Here is a 21,393-nt window from a genome sequence, read left to right as displayed (position 1 = left end):
CCTGCCCCTGAACTAGGGGCAGCCCACTTCTCCAAACAAACACCAGGAACAGCTCCATGAGGAAGCAGAGGGATGGGATCCACCTGCCTCCCTCAGGATTGGGCTGGCTCCATCCCAAAGCCCCATCCATCAGCTCCAGCAGTGTGGAGAGTACCTGGGGCAGGAATCTGAAGTGGGATGAGCCAAGGGGATCAGGAATTGTGTTCCACCCCAAACAGGGCAGTTCTGTGGCTGGATTCTCCCATCACCCCCAGCCCTACAGCAATGATTACACCAAGGCTGGGAACAGACATTTCCAAACAAGCCTCCTTCTATTTGCATTCGAAACATTTATTTTGGGAAATACATATTAAACACTATTATTTATACAAAAATGGACTAAATTTTCATAATGCTTATAACCCCCAAAAGGCCATTTTTAATAGATCTGGATGAAGGGTTTTTTATTGTATTATTTTCTTTTTTTTTTCCTTCAAAAAAAAAAAAAGTCAGGTTACAAAGGAGAAAGCAGCGTGTCTTGCTTGGCCCAGCTTGAGATACCAACTAGAGGGAAAAAAAAGTTTAAGATGGCATTTGCAGAAGTGCCTCACTCAAGAGGTTTTTTCTCCCCTTTCAGTCTTTTTTTTAACACTTGAAATATATATATTTTTTTCAGTTAATACATTTTTTGTTGTTGTTGTTGTTTTTGCTAAAATATAGCAAGTCAGCAAGTAGAGAGTTGCTGTTCCCCAACAGCTCCGTGGGGCTGCTGTGGAGGGGGGATGTGAGTGAAGGGGAGAAGAGATTCTCACAATTCACCCTTTGGCTGCTGGGGGGGATGTGTGGGGAGCCCCTGAAAGGCTGGGCATCCCCAGCAAGGGGAGAGCAACCTCCTCCCTCCTCCTGTGCTGAGCCAGGATCTGTCCCCTGTGAGCTCTGCAGGTGCCTTCCAGTGCTAGAGGATGGGACACGCTGCCACTTCAGTGTGTGCCCCCAAAAATGGGTGATTTGCAGGAAGTTTTCTTTTCCCTTAGAGAGGATTGAGAGACTGGTGGACACCAGAAAGGCAAAGGGGAGCTGGGGAGAGGGGCAGGACTGCAGAGCTTTGCTCCAGGAACCCCTGCTCCTGCGTCACAGCGCTACCTAATGCTTGCAGGGTCTGATTTACTGGAGACACACAGAAAGAGAAGGGTCTGGGGGCAGAGCAGGGGGAGCAGCACCCACAAACACCCCCCAGCCTCCCCCACAGCTGCAGGGCTCGGTCAGCACATGCACAGACCCCCTGCACAAGGACCAGCAAAACAGGAGCATCTTCCCTGGACACACAGGGGACCCAGGAAATGAAAAGGAATTTACAGCTACCCAAGAGGCTCCTCTGATGTAGGGAAAAGCCCAAGAATCACAAGGGTCAGACAGGACAACCCTCTGCCTCCCAGCACAGCTTTGCAGAGACAAAGTTCCACGCTCAGCCCCCTCAGGACAAACACACTCAGAGCCTTCAGAGGACAAAGACCCACCCAACTGAGTGACAAATAAATACAACAAGTGTTCCCAGGACATCAGCCACAGCTCTGGCCCAAGGGAGAGGGAATGAGAGTCTCTGTGGAGGTTCACAGCCTTCTGCAGGCTGCAGAGACAGACAAGGCAGAGCTTCCCTCCCCTCTCCCACGCTATTGCAAGGTCACAGTCTGAAAAGGCACTTCTCCCAAAGCAGGGCGCTCTGCCTGGCCGGGGGTTGGTGACAGGCGAGGTGACACCTCAACACTCCCAGTTTATTGCATGTAGACAGGGTACAGGGGCTGGCTTGGGTGCTGGTGGCTCCCAGAGGGCTGCAGGAGACAAGGATGGCACTGGCTTGCTCTCTTCATCCCACCGTACCTCGCTTCCGAAGGCCTCATCCACCTGGAGGAGCCCTCGCCTTCCATGGACGGAGAGGAGTCCCTGCATGGAGGGGCTGCAAGGGCTCCCAGGGCACCCCAACCCTGCTGGTCCCACAGATCTGCCCCCCTGGTTTGGCTGTGGGGCCACAGCTGGGGACCAGTGAGAGCCCAACCTCCACAGAGGGACGGTCCCCAGGCCAGGGACGCCGCTCCGGGGGCTGAGCACAAAACTCATGGCACAAAGCAGGGGGAGAGTGGCCACCCCGCTCCACGTCTGGTTATTTGGTCAGTTTACATGGCAGGGGGTCAGGGAGCAGGGCAAGAGGGACAGTGGCAGAGGATTTATATAAAAATAAAGGGGGAAGAGGGGAGAAACAGCGAGCGTGAGCGAGCGAGGTCCTGGCTGCGGCGAGGGATGGTTACATTTCGTTGGCCACCAGCTCCTTGTCAGCCACGCCGTTGGACAGAGAGCTCTGGCCCTCGTTCAGCCTCTTCACCCTGTAGGCTTCAAAGTGGATGTTGCTGGTAATATCCTTGATGTTCTGCATGTGTGTCCTGCAGGGAAGGGAGATGGAGGAATCACACCAGCCCACGTCACCCTGAACACCCCCAGGCCCAATGACCCCTCCTGCCTTGCTGGTTAATGGTTAGTTCCCTCCTTCAGGGCACAGGAGGGAAGTAAAGGCAGTCATTGGCAGCATTATTGGGCAGCAGGAGCTGAAGCCTTCATTTGTGCCTGGGGACACAGACCTGTGGCTGCACAACACCCACCCAGGGAGATCCCCACCCTGCCAGTCCTGGGCTGAGGTTTTGTAGCCCCACACAACTCTGCCAGCAGCAGATCACCTGTGCAGAGTTGGCTTTGCAGCCAAACTGGGGAGGAGCCCAATGTCCCCTCTCTAGCAAGTCCAGGGGGCTGATCCTCCCTCTCCCCCACAGCAGGGACACTTTTTCAAGAGGGACCAGCCTCACCCAGACCCCACAATGGCACCCCAGTGAAGGGTGATGCCTTTGAACTGGGGGTGAGATCTGGCACTGGTGAGGGACCACTAAGGTCAAAAGCTGCTTGCAGACAAGCTGGAGCTACACTACCAGCAATCCTGGAGTGTGTCCTGACCCCTCCACTGCTCCTCTGCCCTGCACTCAGCCCCCAAGGAGTGGGGCCACCCCTTGCAGAGGGGCTGCAGAGTGGCAGCAGGCCGGGAGGGAAAGCAGGGGTGAGTGTAGGGTGTACAGGAGGGTGTACAGGGGTAGGAGGGTGAATGGCTGGAGGGATGGAGCAGCAGAGGGAAGCAGCAGCTGCCTCAAGCTGTGCTGGGCTGTCCCCTTTCCCTGGATGCCACCTGGTGACCAAAGGCTCTGGGGACAGGGCACTGACCTGATGAGGAGGTCCCGCAGGTAGGCGAACTCACAGTGTGTTGTGTTCTCCACTGGCAAGAGAGACAGAAACCATCAGTGAGCCCCCATGGCACCACCTGGGGGCTTCCCCAGACTGTGGGGGGCTCAGGTGGGCTCTGACACCCCAGGGTACAAGTGCAGGACTCAGGAGTCCTCTTTGCTGCTGTAAAGCTCAGCCCTGGTGAGGTCTGACTGAGCACCCATAGCCCCTTCCCAGGGTCCCACCAACCAATGAGGAGCTCCCAGCAGCACCCCCAGCACAACCCCAGAACCCCAAAAAGACAGGGGAAGAGCTGTGGTGAGCTCTGCAGTGAGCACCAGCTGTGTCCCCACTGAAGTTTCATCTGTAGCTCAGCCACGACCATCCTGCAGAACCCCAGGCACACTGTGAGGGCTGTGCAAGGACAGGAATTCCTGCTGCCAAAAGCCTCTGCTGGCAGGAGGAGGAGTGCTTGCAACAGGGAAAAACCAAGGGGTGCTGCTCCACCACAATCAGTCTGACAGCTGCTGTTTTACCCCTAATTTTCCTCAATTTAAACAAAGAACTCCTCTTTAATTTTTTTTTTTTTACCCAAACAATCCTGGACATAGAGTAGCAGAATCCTTTATGTTGGAGAAGACCTCTAAGATCATTGAGTCCAGCCATTAAACATCATGCAGGAATGGCAAAAGACAAACAGCACTGCTGTGCCAAGGCTGCCTGTGGCCATGGCTGTGTCCTGGGGGTCTCCCTGTGCTGAAGGCAGATGCCTTCACAAGGGGAAGGTGAGTGTTTAATGAATCCCGTTGAACTCAGAATGTTCAGGGACACAGCACGAGAGGGCAGCAGAGCTTCAAAATACACTGATTTTCCTGGCAGCTTTGTTAAGCCATCCCTCAACACAGGATTCCTATTAAAAAGCCTCGTAAACGAGAGGAACCTGTGAAGTGAAGGGGAGGAAGATGAGAGGGGTGGCACTGGAGATGAGCCAGCTGGCTGCCAGAAACCAGCAACAGGGAAATGTGTGGATGTGCTGGAGGCAGGAGCTTTCATCTAGCCTTTAAACCATGATTGTAAAATGGGGGAGAAAAAAGGGAGATGCAGATGGGAGATGGAGGAGGGAAGAGATCCCACAAGGGCACCAACCAAAGGCATGGTGGAGGGTACAGATGCCAGGGGAAGGTTTTAACAGGGGCTTGAGACATGGGGATATCACTGATGTGCCCTGAAATCCTGCCATCAGGCAATTAACTGTGCAAGAAGCACAAGGCAGGCCATGAAACCCCCAGAAATGTCCCCTCCAGCACTCAGCAGCCCCCCGCAAGGCACACAAAGGCCCAGGAACCCAGCACAGGAGCAATGCCCAAGGTGTTTCCAGTCCTCAAACATCAGGAAAATTATCTTTTTTTGGAAGGGCAGGGAAGCACCACATCCACCTCAACTTCTACTGCAGGTTTTGGACTTCATTGCCTCCTGCCAGGGCAGGGAGGTGGGCTCAGGTACCTTCAATGGTGCCCCACTTGGTCTTCCTCCCAAGGATTCTTCTTCCATTCACCTGGTACTCCTGGTCACTGCCCACCACTGCAAATGGGATCATTTCCTGTGGAAAGAGAAAAACAAGGCTGTGATTTCTTCTGAGAACTGCTCAGGAAACCAAACCAGTGAGCAAAGTCCTACATCCTCCTGTTTCCAGGGCGGTTTCATGGGATGAGCTGGTTTGCCCCTGGTGTTCCTGAGCAGTGCTGCCTGTCAGGGCCCACAGGCAGCCCAGGACTGGGTACCAGCATCTCCTGCACATGTGTCCAGCCTACAACCAGCCCAAACCCAGCCTAGTCCAGTCCCCCATTGACAGGCACCAGTACAGCTGGAGCAAAGGTATCCCAAAGCTTCCCTGGGAATTGCCCCCAGCACTTGGCAACCTGTGGCCAACTCATTTCCTGATTCAAGTTGGTGTCTTTGAACCTCAGAGTCCCTAAAAGACATTTTTCTTCCTTGAATTTGTCCAATCCACTTTAATGTGTCAAAAAATTGCTGGCTGATTCCTGCAGTGTGGAATTGTCAGATCAGGCAGCCTACAGGTGAAATTCTATCCCAGGGCTGGAAAGGATGCTGCCCTAGCCAGGGATGGGCAGGCACCTCTGCTCCCTGAGCCTGGGGCAGGGCAAGGGGCCATGGACCCTCTGCTGAGGGCACCTGGTGTGACAGTGTTCACAGGGGTCTCAGGTTGAGGGAAGAGACGAGGATCTCACTCCATGTTTCAGAAGGCTTGATTTATTATTTTATGATATATATTATATTAAACCTATACTAAAAGAATAGAAGAAAGGATTTCATCGGAAGGCCAGCTAAGAATAGCATAGGAAGGAATGATAACAAAGGCTCTGTCTTGGACTCTCTGTCCAAGCCAGCTGGGCTCTGATTGGCCATTAATTAGAAACATCTAACATGGGCCAATCAAAAATCTACCTGTTGCATTCTACAGCAGCAGATAACCATTGTTTACGTTTTGTTCCTGAGGCCTCTCAGCTTCTCAGGAGGAAAAATCCTAAGGAAAAGATTTTTCATAAAAGATGTCTACGACACACCTGGCAGGGTGGAGATGGGGAAGGAGTACGGACAGGACACCTTCCCCACCTTCCCCACCCTCCTTCCACCCCTGCCCTGAGCTCTGGCAGGATCCCTGCTGCTGGGCAGACCCCATGGACAGGGCCCAGCAGCTTTGGGAACACAAGAGAGCCTTTGGAAGGGAGCCCCAGGTCATGCCCAGCCCTGGAGCTGCAGGTCTGTCCCAGGCACAGCCCCAGCACTGACCCGGAATTTCTCGTTCACCAGCCGATCTTCAGAGTCCTCATCAAACTCCTTCTGGGGGTACACATCAATCCCATTGGCCAGGAGATCAGCCATTATCTGGGAGGGAAGAGCACAGGCACAGGTGAAGGACAGGCAGGCACAGGAGATGCTCCCAAAAGGGTCTCTGAGCGATGCCCACCAGTCCCAGCAGCAGCATCTCCCTCTCCATCCTAAACACACCCCCTCTGGGGACAGACACCTGTGCCACACACCCACCAAGGGCTTCCCCTGGAACCTCTGCAAGAACCTGGTGCCAAAGACACAGCTCAGGCAGAGAGGGAGATGAAGTTACACGAGCTGGATGTTGTTTGGGGATTGGAAAAGACAAACAAGACAACCCAAGCTGCCCAAGCAAAGGGGAACAGCTGCCAGGCTTGTAACACAAAGGTGAAAAACTGCTCTCTGCTGTTTGTTTACACTCCTTGGAGAAGGAACTTGATCTGGGGGGACAAGGACACAGCTTGGAAGAGCAGACTCTAAGGACTTTGGACTTTGCCTCTGTGCAAGGCCAGGAGATGCTGGAATCTGATTCCTGGGTGGGGGCTCAGCTCACAGGGAGCTTGAAGCATCAACTTTCTCCTACAGTGCTGCAAACCTTGAAAGATCAACCTTCTACAGTGCTGCAAACCCCAGCCCAGGCTGGCAGCAGCTCCCACCACTTGCCATGGCAACAACTCCACACCAGTCCTACAGTGCAGGCTGGCAAAGGAGTGGATCCAGCCCAGGGGATGCCCCCAGGCAGCCTCCCACCCCCACCAAACCCCCACACAGAGTTTAGGGGAATAACCCAACAAAGCCACCTCCAGGGAGCACATTCCACTCCCTCAGCACAGCACTGGCACCAACCTGCAGCCAGGCTGGGCTTCACATCTCCAAACCCAACCCATCCAAACCCAAAATCTATCATCTCTCTGAACCAGCCACACCCCAGATGCAGACAGGGCTCTGCTTCTGGAAGCACACTGGAATGAATGAGTGGAAAAGGTCCCAGCCTGTGCCCAGCTGGCCTGATTTCCTGTCCTCTCATCTGCTGGGAGCAAACACACCATGTGCTGACATGCTCTCCCTCCCTCTGAAAGGATTTGGGAGGTTTGGTTATAATCAGGAAGCAATCAGAGATAAGGAGAGCTCGTCCTGTGCTGAGCCAGTGCAGAGCAGCAGAGCCAGGCACTGTCCCCATGGTATCAGCAGCCAAGGATGCCCAGGTGACATCTGAGGTCCCACACTGACTTTGTAGTGCCAGAGCCAGCCAGTCACCTGCAGACACAGGGATGTGTGCACTGGTGACCTCTGAATGGAGCCAGCAGCCTGCAGAAGCCACCACAGAGAGCAGATGTGGCACCATGGACTCACCCCTCCGTGTCCCCTCACCAGCCCCTTGCAGAGCTCTGTGCAAACAGCCTGACAAGCCAAGGGAGCCCAGCCTGGGCCACTCCTCAGCTCCATTCCCTGCCAGCCTCTAGCCAAGGAAATTGCTTGGAGAGTTTGGATTAGCCCCCAAAACCAGACTGGGTATTTCAGTGCCTGACGCTGCTCATTAAGAACTGGGAAGGAGAGGCTCCCACACTGGTGTGAGAAGGAGCAGCTCACCCTCTCCTGCAAGGGGGCATGGAACCACCCCTGGCTAAGCTGTCTATAACCAGAGGAGTGGCCCCTACACCCACCCTTTTGGCAACACTCTCTTTCCCTTTACTTCTCCCAGGTCAGACTCATGGATCAAGGAGCTTGGTGGTTTTTACTTCTGCAGGGAATGCTGAGGCCCTCACGCCTGCAGCCACATCCACCACCCACACAAAGGGATTTACAGTTCCTTACCAAACCCCCAAATGGGCCACCTCCACCTCTGAGAGCACAGCCCATGCCTTGCTGTGGATTCAGACAGCCCCTCCTCAGCTCCCAACCACGGGAATTTCATACCTTGCTTCCCTCCTAAACCTCACCCAGCTGAGCTCAGCAAACCCACACGTTTTTGACTGGTTCCTGTATCAGTGCACGACGCTGCACAGGGAGGCTTTTCCAGCCCCTACGTGCATCAACCTCCCAAAATAACAGAAACCAGCCTGAAAACAACAACAAAGGAGGCAGGAGAAGCAGGCCTGCAGCTCCAAACTTATCCTGCACTGACAAAGATCCAAGAGAAACACAAGGAAGTGCTTGGAGAGCAGGCCTACCCTGCGGCCACGCGGGATCGCTCCGAGCTGCAGCCGGAGGAATGCGCTGGGCCCTGGGCCAGGCCCTGCCTGCACAGCCCTGCCAGGAGAGCCACGAGGGGGACAAGGGGCAGCAGCGGATGGGCTAGCCCAGATGGGAGCCCAGGGAAGGGGCAGCAGCCCCTTACCCGTTGTTTGAAGTAGTCCCTCTCCTCCAGCGTCAGCGTGTCGGCTTTGGCGATCACCGGGACGATGTTGACCACTTTGCTCAGGCGCTTCATGAACTCGATGTCCAACGGCCGGAGCCTGGAAAACAGCAGGAAAAAGGGGATTTGCACTTCTGGAAAATGGCAGGAAAAAGGGGATTTGCTGCTGCAATCCTCTGGCTGGGAGAGGCATTCAAAGAGCAGACAAAGAGGGAATTGCTTCCTTTCAGTTAGGACGAGTAAAGAGGGTTTGAAAGCACTTTAAACATTTCCCTTTCAAAGCTGCCGCTATCGGCTGTGAACCCTCACAAAGCCCCGTGAAGTGGCAGAGGGCTTTTATCTCTGCAGGGCCACAGAGGACTGCAGGAACTTGCCCAGAGCCACTGGTGTCCTCGGTGGGGCTGGGATGAGAGCAGGGCCAGGTACAAACCCAAACCTGCTCCAGCTCTGTCCAAGCTGTCACCAACCATCCAGGGACAGCACGACGTGGAAATGGCCACAGGTGATCATCCCTGCTCACATTCCCCCATGTGCTGAGCACCAGTTGCTTGGGACAACTTACTGAGAGTATTTCTGCATATCTCAATTAATATCTGCTTCATCATTTGCTCTCAGAGTATTTGGAAGCACCTGTTATGCTGGTGGTACAAAAGCAATAAAATGTAAATTAATATTTATGCAAAATATTCATGTTGTTCAAAGTGATATAGATACTTTATCCAGAAAAATTAATGCTGAAGCTTTATCATATGCCTGCACAGGATTTTGATTTAGGGAGCCTTTAAGTTCTCCATCAATGTCACACAACAATCTGTGATTCATATTGGTCTCTAGATTTCTTTCAAAGGGTCACACAGAAAGGTTGTAGGAAAGGGTTTACTTTAAGCAAACCCTGAAGTTTGTGATTATGCACAAGCTGGGAGTGCCTCTCACATTCATCAGCTGGGATTAAAAAAAGCTCTGGACATTCTCCAGGGGCTCACAGAGCACAGAAGAGATGCTGCTTGTTCCAGAGGGCAAGAATGTCAGGAAATCTCTACAACAAAAGTCTCAGCAGAGGAAAGCTGCAGGGATTGCATAACCCCAGTGATCAGTGCCTTGGGAAATCCCTCCCTGCTGGCAGCTCCACTTCCACACTGCTCCACATCCAAGGCTGCAGACAGCGATGAAGGAACCTGGCCATCATCCTCTCCTGCTCCTCAGTGCTCCCTGGAAGTGTTTGAACTGCTGGGGGTCCCAAACCAGGAGAAAACCTCCTTGGGACACCTCCAGGTGCTGCAGGTCCCCCTTGGTGGCTCTGAAGGAGATGGGGACATGCAGCACAGTTGAGTAGGTGTTGCCTTGAAAAGGAAACCTGGAGGTCCCAGGGCCAAGGATCTCCTTTGGGCAGGAGGTGTTTGAAATGAGCCCTCAGTGAAGGGCCAAGAGAGCACCCACTGCCAAACCCCCCCAAGGTCTGCCTGGGCCCTGCAAAGGGCTCAGAGACCCCTGAAGACCCAGGCACAGAAGTGCAGAGGGGAAGGGACTGATCCTGCCCCTCAGCAGCCACCAGGCAGTGTCCCCACCCCACAGGGACACCTCTGCCTGGCTCCAGTGCTGAGGGAGGGACATTCAGCCCCAGAGAGACCCACTCAGCTCCAGCTGACCTGAAAACAGCAGCTCAAGGCTGCCCCAGAGCAGCCAGCACTGGTGACCCAGCTGAACCCTGGCCTGGTCATCCCCTCTCCCAGGGATGGAGCCAGGTGGATCCTGTCCTCACACACCAACAACACACACAGCCCTGAGCACATCATTAGCACAGGGACAAACGAGGTCCTAACACAAACACAGGGTCACAGATCACCCTGGGCCCCAGGAAAAGAGAGATTTTGGCTATTAAAGGGAAAAAAAGAATAGAAGAAACCACAAGGAACCCCCCATGGACACATCTAAGCTGACTTGCTGCTGGCAAACATTGTTTGGAGCTCTGCATAATGTATTTCCCAGACCTCCAAGGAAGTAATGCAGTAATGCTCCTTTCCCAGCAGAATTCTTTCCCCTCCTCTCTCTTTGCTATTTTCCAAACAATTTTTCTCTTCTAAAAGCTTCTTCCCCACTGAGCCTGTGTTTCTGCCTCTTTCATCAGCTTTTCCTTTAAAGACCAGGATGCATACAGAGCATGAATCCACAATCAGGCAGACATTGGAGTTTCAGCTCAATTTACATGTTAAAAGCTCAGTTCCATCCCTCAGATCCCTCACACATCTGGAGGATGCTGAGGATGCCACAGTGAGCCAGAGAGGAGGCAGAGCCAGAGCCTGCCCACACCCCCAGGCACAGTGACCATGTCCATCTGCACCCAGGCACCTCTGACACAACTTTCTGCTCCCATGGGCTCCTGCAAGTGCCTCATCTACAGAGGTCACCTCCCTGCACCACCCTGAGACTGCTCAGCAGAGCAAACTGTGTGTTTTTAGGGCTTTCTGCAAGTTTCTAGATATCCTATCAACTCTTGCTAGGTAGGTAGCTCCCCCAAAACCTTCATTATGTAAAAGGAAGTGAAGCTTTTCACTAAGAACAATGCCTGCCTGCAGCTACACATCACATTCATGTGAGGACACCGTGGATTAAGGTGGTGACAAGTGCTGTTTGCTCCAAGCACATCACAGAAGGGAAGGGAAGGCTCCAGAAAAAAAACAAATCTATTTTCCTTCCCTTCCCCAAATGGTCCCTGATATTATCAACTTACAACATGCACATTTGGGGCTTTGCTGGGAGGGGTGGAGGAGCTCAAAGGGGAGTGGGTGGGCTGCAGCAGGAGGTGCAGCATGGGCTCAAACCACTCCAGGTGGTGCTGGCTGTTCCTTCATCCCCTCCTGCTGTGGGCTTGGAGGAGGCTCTGCAGCTGGGCACGCCCTGCCAGGGCTGGGCACACACTGTGGTGCCCAGGACACACATTTTTATTTCTGCCACTGTGCACAGACAGGATCTAAGCACAGGCTCATTCCTGCTGGTTCCCCTGAAATGCTGCTACAGGAATCAAAATCCACAGTGAGCTGTGAAGTTATTTCCTTTTGGTTGTGCCCCAGACCAAACTAACAGCAGGAATTTGAGCTGTGTGTTAAGCAAACACCAGTGAGGACCCAGCAGCTGCCCAGCCCCATCACCTGCTCCAGGGAGCTGCTGGCATCTGAGAGGGGCAGCCAGAGGGGAAAGAGGGAGTGGGTGGCAGTTCCTGAGCCACCAGCCCTGGCAGAGGGAGGAGAGGTGCTGATGAGGCCAGGCAGAGTTCCTGAGCTGAACAGAGCTTTGCAGGGGTCAGAGCAGGGATATTTATTGGGTGGCAGGGCCTGGCCTGTGCAGCTGCAGCTGGAAACCCCAGCCAGCACCATCCTCAGCCTTCACAGGCACGGGTACATGGGAGTGTTACAGGCTGTGTGTGAACTGCATGGGCTGCAAAGCCTGCCCTGAACTCCCCTGTGAACTCCCTCAGCAGAAACTTCTCTGCTGATTAACCCTGGAGCTGCCTGGATGGGAAGGCCCGACTGAAATTGAGCCAAGCAATCCTCTGCTCCAGCCTCAAGATCTCTGCACCAACTTTGGGGTTTTTTTGTATCCCTCACTCCTTTTGCAAAAAGCAAGCTCTCACCCAGTGCCCTGGCAGGCTTCACCCAGCTGCACAGGGAGTTCTGTGCCATGCCAAGGACCTCAATGCCCTTCCCATAGCCTGCTGCAAGGGACCATGACCTGCTGCCTCAGCCAGGGCACAAACCTGCACCCAGCTGTGTGTGACAACCCCAGGACAAGGCTCCCCCACAGGATCCTCTGCTACAGCACTGTCACAGCTCCACCCTGCAGGAGAGGTGGCCACATCACTCTTTGCTGGGGAAAGCCTGTCCACAACGATGAAAAACACAATTTGGACTTCCCAAGAGAGCAGAAAGGAACACTGATTCCTGCTTGAGCTCTTACAGAAGCAAAATTTCCCATCAACCTCCCCCTCCCAGTGGGGCTTGCCCCTCAGGTGGCAGGAGGGGATGGGTGACAGTGGGGACAGCTCCAGCCAGGCTCTCAGCCTGCAGGGAAAGAGGATCAGCACAGGGCTCAGCAAACAACAGCCCCCAACTGCTGGGCTCACTCAGATATTGGAAACACATGTTCACTGGAGAGAAAGGAAAAAAAGCAGCTGAAAATCCACACAATTGCTGTTGGCCGGCGGGTGAGAGAAACCAGAGCGTGGCTGGAGAGGCTCCACCAGGGGACACAGAGTGGGGCTCCACATCCCTGCCTGCACTGCCAGGCACCCAGCACACCCCCTCTCTGAGCACCAGACCTGCTCTTTAAGAGTTAAACAGCCAGAGGGGTGAGGAAAAGCTGGAGCACAGCTAAAGCTGCAAGTCAGACCTGCCGAGGCAGGGGCTGCAGATCTGGGCTGAGATTAGTGGGACCAACACGTTAGACTGGCCTAAAAATGTCATTTCCCTTTGAAAGCTTCTCTGCTTTATTGTATTCAACCGTAAATGTTTCATCAGCCCCTCTGCTCCTGATCAGTTACACAAGAGGGGCATTACTGGCCCATGCAGGCATTTTATTCCAGTGAAGGATGCATTTTTGGTCTACCCACTGACAGAAGGAAAACAAAGTCTTTTCTATTGGAATAAATCTCCACATGGGGAAGTGGAAAAGGCTGACATTAATGCAGTGCTGGAGGCTTAAGTTTACTTTTGAAAACAGACCCAAAAACATCCCCGATGCAGACAGAGCCAGAAGTGGAAGGAATTGACACAAATCAAAAGGAAACTTAGGTCTCCTTTTCTGTTGTGATACTTTAAGTCACATTTTTCAAGACATTTTAAGTGCCCCAGATTTTCAGGGTGGGCTGTGTGCCTAGGAGGGAGAAAAAAAATAGACTAAGATCTGGGCCTTTTGATGTTGTCACTTGAGAAGTGCCAGAGCCAGGAGAACTCTGGGCTGAATAAACAGCATCCCTCTTGCAGACTAGTCAAACAATCTACAAAATACCCTTATGGGGTGAGGGTGTTCACTGCCTTGGAAGCACAAGGAAAACTGGCTTCTCCCCTTACAAATAAAAAAAAAAAAATAATGTTCTGCTTGCAAAAGTAGCCTCTCCATCCAGTTTGAGACTTGGGTCCATGCTTGGTCAAGCAAGGCAGGTGACCACAGCAAAGGCAGCAGCTCCCAGGAGCTCAGAGAGGATTTCATGGCCCTTCAGAAGAGGAAACATCACATTTCTCTGGGGTACAGCAGCTCTGCTGTGTTATTGCAAGGCCTCCTAAGGATGGCTTCAAGCTGTCCTCGAGCTCCTCAAGCCCCAGAACCCATGGGAGGATGCTGGGCAGAAGTGCCCTGAGGGCTGAGCTGCTGGGCCATGGAGAGGGGAGCTGAGGGGAGCAGGGACAGCAGGGTACGTACGAGTGGCCCGTGGCTGGGATGAAATAAATACAGCAGTGCACCCTCGTGTCGGGGATCTGCTTCTTCCTGTTGATGTTGATCTCCTCCTGCAGGTACTTCTCGTACTGGTCGTTGATGAACTTCATGATGGGCTGCCAGCTGCAGAGAGAGGGCAACACAGGGTGGTGTGAGGGACCTGGACCACTGTGGGATGCTCAGCATCTCCTAAATCACAAACCTCGGGTGTTTGCTGCTTAGCAGCTCCACACACTGCTGCAGGAGGGGATTTACTGGCTGCTTTAGACAAACAAGTGCCTAAAAAGTGCCAAAAAGCTCCCTTCTCTCCTCCTGGACCTGGCTAGGGAGCAGCACAGCTCTGGGACCATGCCCTGGCTCCTTGCAGGGTGCCACGGCACAGGAGCAAGAGCAGAATCAAAGCCCACAAGCCCAGCCCAGCTGGTGGTGGGGACAATGTCGCTGCCATGAGCCAGCCCTGCCCAGCCCAGGGCCCATCCCACAGAGCCATACACTGTGCCAGGGATTCCAGGCAGAGTTCAGCCTCCAGAGCCACATGAGCAGGGTCTGGGGACTGGCCCTGCTGGCACACAGCTGCTCCCAGCCACAAACAAAGGTTGTCTCATGCCTGGAACAGCAGGATGTTTGTGGCTTTCATGGGGAGCATGGCACAGCTATGCCACCACAACAACCTCCTTCCTGCTGCCCACAGATCAGGGGGCACAGCACCAGGCTGCAGCCCTGCTGGGGCTCCCCTGCCCTCCCCCTGCAGCCAGGGCAGAGGGGCAGCTCACCAGTTCTCGTTGTTGATGTGGTCCCCAAAGCCCGGTGTGTCGATGACCGTCAGCTTCATGCGCACTCCCTTCTCCTCAATCTCTGCAAGAGAGCAAAGCTGCTGTGTGAGGGGAGTGCTGATGGGTGCTCTGGCCAAGCCCACCCTCCCAAAATCAGCTGCAGGGCTGGAGCTTGCTCCCAGGGGAGAAATGCACCTTCACAGCTCCTCAGAGGCACAAATCAGGCATCCAAAGGGATCCAGCCCCATATCCACCCTGAAATGCCACTCCCACAGCGCCTTCCAACACAATTAACTCAATGCTGATGAATAAATAAAAACCAGATGTTTTCTCAGCCCTGCAACCATCTATGGATGGTAAGAGCCCATTTAGAGAGATAAGAGTGAAGGTTTATGGAGGTTCAAAACTCTCTGAGTCCCCAGAGACACAAGGCAGAGCAGGACCTAAAGCCAAAGCAGCAGGTGGGACCTGCAGGGCCTCACCATGAGTGATGGATTTGATTTCAATGGTCTTGGGGATCCTCTCCTCAGCAGTTGGCTGTACAGATTTCCGGCTGATCTTGGATTTGAAGAGAGTGTTGATTAACGTGGATTTCCCCAAGCCACTCTGACCTGGAAGAGAGCAGGATAACCCAGAGTCAGCACTCCCTGCTCTGTCAGGGGCCAGGGGATGGGGCTGCTGACAGACTCAGCCTGCACTAGATGGGATGGAGGGACAAGGAACAGCTGCTCTCCTGAAGCTCCCCCAAGCCAAGGGGCTCCAGTCCAGCCCAGCCCAGCCAGGAGGATGCTGCAGGTAGCAAAGCCCCTCCCTGGCTCCAAAGCAGCAAACCAAGAGCTGGTTCCCTGCATCCAGGCAAAACCCCAGCAACCCCAAGGACAGGCAGACAGTGCTGGGGATGTTTGAAGGGCTGTGGTGATGCTGAGCAGGGCATGGGGATGACAGAACCCCAGGAAAAAGCATCCCAAGTGTGCCTTCACTCTCCTGCAGTCTGCTCTGTGCAGTTCCACAGGGAAGGCTTTGGAGCAGCTTGGCAAGCCTTTATCTGGACACAACTAACAGCAGCAACAATCCTACAAACCTCAGGCCTGCTGCATCTGCTGCTGCTTCCCTGACAGACTTGCTGCTGCAATCGGCCCAGCTGGCTGCACAGACACAGGTCCACGCCAGGAGCTTCTCTGAATCCCACAAACAACAGCTCAAGAAGCACATGAGATTCCACAACTTCAGAAAAACAGCTTTTAGAAAAGCATTTTCATGCTTTATATCCCAGAGCTGGTGCTGATCTGTGTGGAAAGGACAGCAGCAGCTCCTGACTCTCCAGGAACAGCTGTCCCGTGAGCTTGGAGAACAATTTTTCCAGAGTACAGAAAACAGAATTAACTCCTCAAAACCCAAGGAGCAGAAAAAAAATTAACTCCTCAAAACCAAGGGAGCAGAAAAAAAATTAACTCCTCAAAACCCAGGGTCCCCTACAAACACTGCAGAGATCCTGCACACACCATGGGGACCCAATGGCCCCCGTTCTGCCAAGATGTTACAGCCAACTATCATAGCATTGTCACCAGCATGTCCCTTGTCCCACAGAGTGTCCCTGAGCAGAGTCAGCAAGGGTTTCACCCACATCCTTCAGGGTCCTGGCCCATCCAGGCTGCCAAAGCATCAACCAGCACGGGGCATCACCTCCTGGCATCACCCCACTCCCTGATCAAACAGCAATTTTACAGCTGAGTTTGTAACATCACCAATGGCTGCAATCCAGCACAGGAAAACTCTCTTTGACTGTCACTGTGGGGCTGTAGGAAACACATGGACCAGGCTGGGGGGAAGTGCTGCCAGTCCCCTGCTGCCTAAAAACACAGGGCCAAGCACTAACAGGCCTGGAGCTGGGCATGCAGAGCCAAAACAGAGCTCTCACTGCACACTGTTCAGTGGAGCACCTGGGGAGAGGGGAAGGCTGTGTGACACACTGGGGACAGGTGAAATCAGGATGACACACTGGGGACAGGTGAAATCAGAGTCCAGGCAGTGGGTCTCTGCATTTGTGTCTGTCCAAGCTGCTGCAGCTGCACTGCCTGGAAAGGGACCAGAGGTGAGAGCCACCAGCAGCCAGGATGTGATGTCCCATTGGCACCACAGCCACAGGCTGAACTCACTGAGCCACACTGGGCTGCAGCTGGGGACCGTAAGGCTGTGACACAGGCAGCTGAGCACAGGGCAGAGCCCTCTTCCATCAGCCCTGGTTTGCAGCCCACTGCCTTTCCCACAACTGAAATCCAGTGGGAAAATCACAGCTGAGCCTGGCACCTCTGCTCTCCTTCCAGCTGCTTTGCACAGAAAACTGAATGCAAAATTTGTGCTTTAGGGTTGGGATTTTTAAGAGTTCAGACATTCCTCTTCATCTCTGCAACTTCAGAGGACAAGGGACTAAGCTGACCATAGCCTGCAGACCCCTCTCAGCTCTGGCTGGGATTGTGAAACCCTTTGGAATGGGGACCTTGCTACAGTGGGGAAAGGGTTTTCACAAAGCCCCATGACAGGGACATGGTGAGGAGTGACCCCCACAAGGCAGTGATGCTCAGTTCCCAGCTCCCCTGCAGGACAAGTCCCTCCTGTAAGACAGAGATTGGAACAATTCCAGCTCAAGGACTCACAGCTTAGGCTGGATGGAGGTGATGGAGCTAACTCCATCCCTAGGGAGGCACAGCAGGATGAGGGCTGGCTGCTGCCCCTTCCCCGAGGTGCTGCTCCTCCTGCATCTTCTGGGAGGGCCAGAGCTCCACTTGTTTATGCTGCCCTGAATTCCCAGCCTGTAAACAGCCAGCCCAGCTCCTGCCAAGGGCAGAACAATGTTTTCCAGGCACGCTGCAGCACAGGCCTCCATACCACACACAGTGCTGCCAAAGCTGAGCTGCTCCTGAACATCCCTCCCCATCTGCACAGCACACTGCTGAGGTGCTGAGGCAGCACAGCCTGCTCCTGGAGGGATGGGAGCCTCCTCCAGCAGGGAAATGGGAGCTCAGCACAGGTAATCTCTCTTTCAGGCTCCCAGGACCAGTGCAGTGATTGCTCTGTTTGCAGCAAAGAACTGCATTTGTTAAAACACCTTCCAAGAACTGGTTCTGGTTTTTTGGAAGCTTTCTCCACAGCCTCAGGTCAAATGTAGCGTTCTTTTGAGGGTCTGTGCCTTTTAACACAGAAAGTCTAAATTTCTCAGCATGCAGGGTTCTAACAGGTCTGCACTGACCAGCCTTGTCATGATCACCCAGCCCAAGAAACCCTCCCTGCAGAGGGAATGAAAGTATCACAATAGGAAAGGCTGAGCATCCACAGACCTTGCTGGAAAGCTCCAGCACACTGAAATCTTTAACAGAATTAGCAAAACCTCTGGATCAGACCTTTCCACAACCCCAGGCAGACCTCCTGGATGCCCATCAAACCTGCAGCCTTACACAGCTCCTCCCAGGAGGATAAGGGATGGTGAGGCCCCATCACCACACCACTGGTGTTTACTCCCCTCATCCTCCTGCAGCTCCTCTGGCAGACACAGGCAGGGAGAGCTGCCACCTGACCAGCCCAGCTCACACAAGGGCTCCACAGCACCAGGTCAGACATTAATAGCTGGAAAAGAGCAGAAAAGCCTCATTTCTTTTCCATTTTCCCCTTGGCTGGTGTCACACAGTGTCTGCCCACCTCTCCAGCATTCTGCAGGTCAGTGGCTGTGCTATCTCTGGCTTAGGGGGCTGGGGGCTGCAGGAGCACAGATCCCCAGAGCTGAAGCTACAGCCAGAGCAGCAGTGATGCAGCCGGTGGTCATTAGCCCAGGAGACTGAACAAGCAGGAGCCTGTGGGCAGCAGGATTTGGGCACACAACCCTCCAGCCCTCCCTCCTTGCATGTGGACACTCCCTGGGACATCCTCATCCCTCCTGTGCCACCCTGCAGGTCCCCAAAGGAGCCAAATGACAGAGCTATGCAAACCCCTCCTGCTGCTCTTTATTTCCATCAGTAAATCACTGCTTTTGGTATTTCTTCCCTGGTACTTGTAGCAGAGCTGCCTGAATACAAAAGAAAAGAAATCACAAACAGGAATTTTACCCAAATTGCTGGAGGTACCAGCAGAGATGAGGGTTCTGGAATAGCAGCAGCAGTGCAGCCCCTTGAGCCCTTAAATGTGCATTCTGACTGCTCAAACCACGGCAGGACTTCCAGGAGAGCTGTCAAGGGAGCTCTTGTGAGCTCTAATGAGGCTCCTTCCCCTGAAAGCCCCCTGAGGTGCTTTCCTCTGGTGTGTTCCTATGGACAATGCACCCCAAGATGCAGGAGGATGAAGACCCCATCACACAGTCAGCTTTAACCCCAGCTGACCCCAGGCCAGCTCCTCGAGAGCAGCGCTTGCTGACTGCCAAGGCAGAGCCCCCAGCGCTGCTCCCAAGGAGGCTCCAAAGGGCACAAACATTGTGGTGGCACAATGACAACACGGGGGGAACAACTCACCCACGACCATGATGTTGAACTCGAAGCCCTGTTTCATGGCTTTCCTCCTCAGCTGCTCCAGGATGGCGTCGATGCCCACGTAGCCGAAGTCGGCAGCCGGCTTGTCCGTCCGCCGCGCCGGCGCCGCCTGCTTGGGGCCGGCATCGCGCACAGCGTCCGTCATGGCGGGAGCGGGGCTGGGAACGGCCTCTGCACCTGGGGGGACACACAGCCTGCTCACACATGCTGCTCCTGGCGCCTCAGCATTCTAGCTCTTATAGCTTTTATATTTTCCAGATTCTCTGTTGATTTAGTGTGTGGGTCTGGGCTTCATGTGAGGGGATGGTGAGCTCTGTGCACAGAGCAGGGAGGCAAAACAATTCCTTCTCCAGCTGGGGACCAAGGACAAATGATCCAAATCTCAGGTCCAAGAGCACAAACAACGTGGGCTGAAGAGAGAAAAACAAGCAGGATGGGGCTTCACAACCTAAAGCTGTAACTGGACAATTAACTCCACTATGCAAATGGACCAGAACTTATAACCCCAACCCTAACCCTAGCCCCATGACCAGTTGTCCATTTTGGGTTCATCTGGGGTGTAGCCCTGGCCAGGCTCTTGTGCTGCCCAAGGTGTACCCATTAAAACCTTCTAATAAATCCCCACTTTATTCTTTAGCTCTGTCCAATCTCTGTCCTAGCTCAGCCTTCACAAGGAATCACAGGTGCTGCCTGCTGCATCCAAAGCAGGAGTAAAACACGTGGAGAGACTCACGGTACCAGCAGGCTGGGAGGGAGGGAGGGAGGAGTATGGGATCTTCCTCCACAATAATTACATTAAATTTGGGAATTTCTTTCTCTGTTTACTGTTTTCACTTGATCCCTGCTCACTCCACCAAAGCTGGCACAGCAAAGGGATGCTGCTGTGGGGGGTGAGCAGGACCCAGCACCCAAAAGTCCTCAGCCCATGTCTGGGAGTGACAAAGGCTTTTACCCCACAGCCTTGTGCCCAGGCACTGCTGTTAAAGGTTGGCAGACCTACACATCCCACTCCTCCACAGCACTGGAATCACAGCACTGTGCACACTGCTGGTGTGAACAACTCAGCCACGTTCTTGGGGGGGAGCTGGCTGGCTTTGCAGACACAGGCAGTCCTTGGCAGCCACTGCCACGTGCCCTCCTCGAGCTGCAGCTGACGCAGATCAGAGCTGCTGGCCCTGGCTTGTGGAAAACCCAACACATTTGCATCAAGACAAGCTGTGCCAGACAACACCCACGCAGCCACGGAGCTCCTGTGGTCTCGCTCTCATTCTGTCCTTATCTGCTCAGAAACCCAAACCCTTCAGTTTCCCTCTGAGACAGGCTGCCTGTCTCCCCTGCAAGATGCTCCAGCCTAACAAAGTGCTTCAGGAGAAGCAAATTTAAAAGTACTGCCTCAGCCAACAGCTTTTTAAGAAAAAGCAGGGAATTATCTATTCCTTGGCAGGAAGGACAAAGTGCCCCAAGTGTCCTGGGGTGATGTGGCTTTGTCCCCTGCCAGCCCCAGCTGCTCTGCATCACCCACAGCAAATATCCCAAAGGCAGAGTGAGCACAAGATCAGCCCAGTCCCCTGCAAGCTCCTGGAGGCATCAGCCACATGCAGCACGCTCCTGTGATGCAGGCACAGAGAGGGAGGTTTTAGGAAAACACACTTCTAAGAGCCCTCCCCGCCCCAGGCTGCTGCTGCTCACTGCCTGGGTCCTGCAGCCACCAGCCTAAATGAACATTATGTTGTTGCTCAGTGTTTGGCAATGATTATTTATTATTCTTTAATCATTTATTATTATGAATGAAAACATTATTATTTGCAAAGTCCTCACCCCTCCAGACAGCAACACGGCTCTCAGCTCATCTCGCCCCACTTATTCCTGCCCTTTGATGATGTGCTGCCTGCTTTTCTCTCCCTCCCTCTCTCTGTAGGAGTGTGGCTTGGCCAAAGGGGCTCCTCCAAACACAAGCCCATCATCCCTTTTCCTCTGGCCGTCTCAGACTGGACCCTGCTGGGGTCTGTGAGGTGGAACCACACTCTTCCTGCAAGCACAGCACACTTCCACATGCTTAATATAGGCCAAGCAGAAAAAAAAACCAAACAAAAAAACCAAACCTAGAACTAATCCCAAAGACTGTTGGGTCACTTTGAACACTTTTTTCCAACCCTCAGTCCCAGCTGTGCAGCTGAGCATTACTCACAGAGCTTCTAGGGAGCAAATATGCTGTCCCTGAGAGGCATGGGAGCAT

At 53.7% G+C, this 21,393-nt stretch overlaps 1 protein-coding gene across 1 annotated transcript in view; it reads right to left on the bottom strand.

Moving 5' to 3' along the window:
• Positions 1–309: 309 nt before the first annotated feature.
• The window catches only part of SEPTIN9 (septin 9), a 76,521-nt gene continuing 55,437 nt past the window's right edge, over positions 310–21,393 (bottom strand). Inside the window, 9 exon segments of the mRNA XM_030961840.1 lie at positions 310–2,414; positions 3,238–3,289; positions 4,741–4,837; positions 6,049–6,144; positions 8,426–8,543; positions 13,856–13,993; positions 14,644–14,725; positions 15,126–15,254; positions 19,140–19,334. Of these exon segments, the coding sequence (XP_030817700.1) occupies positions 2,279–2,414; positions 3,238–3,289; positions 4,741–4,837; positions 6,049–6,144; positions 8,426–8,543; positions 13,856–13,993; positions 14,644–14,725; positions 15,126–15,254; positions 19,140–19,334 (1,043 nt within the window). The 3' untranslated portion in view covers positions 310–2,278.

Source organism: Camarhynchus parvulus, chromosome 18 (genome assembly GCF_901933205.1).
Source record: "Camarhynchus parvulus chromosome 18, STF_HiC, whole genome shotgun sequence".
Taxonomy (NCBI): domain Eukaryota; kingdom Metazoa; phylum Chordata; class Aves; order Passeriformes; family Thraupidae; genus Camarhynchus; species Camarhynchus parvulus.
This window is presented reverse-complemented; position numbering and strand designations above follow the sequence as displayed.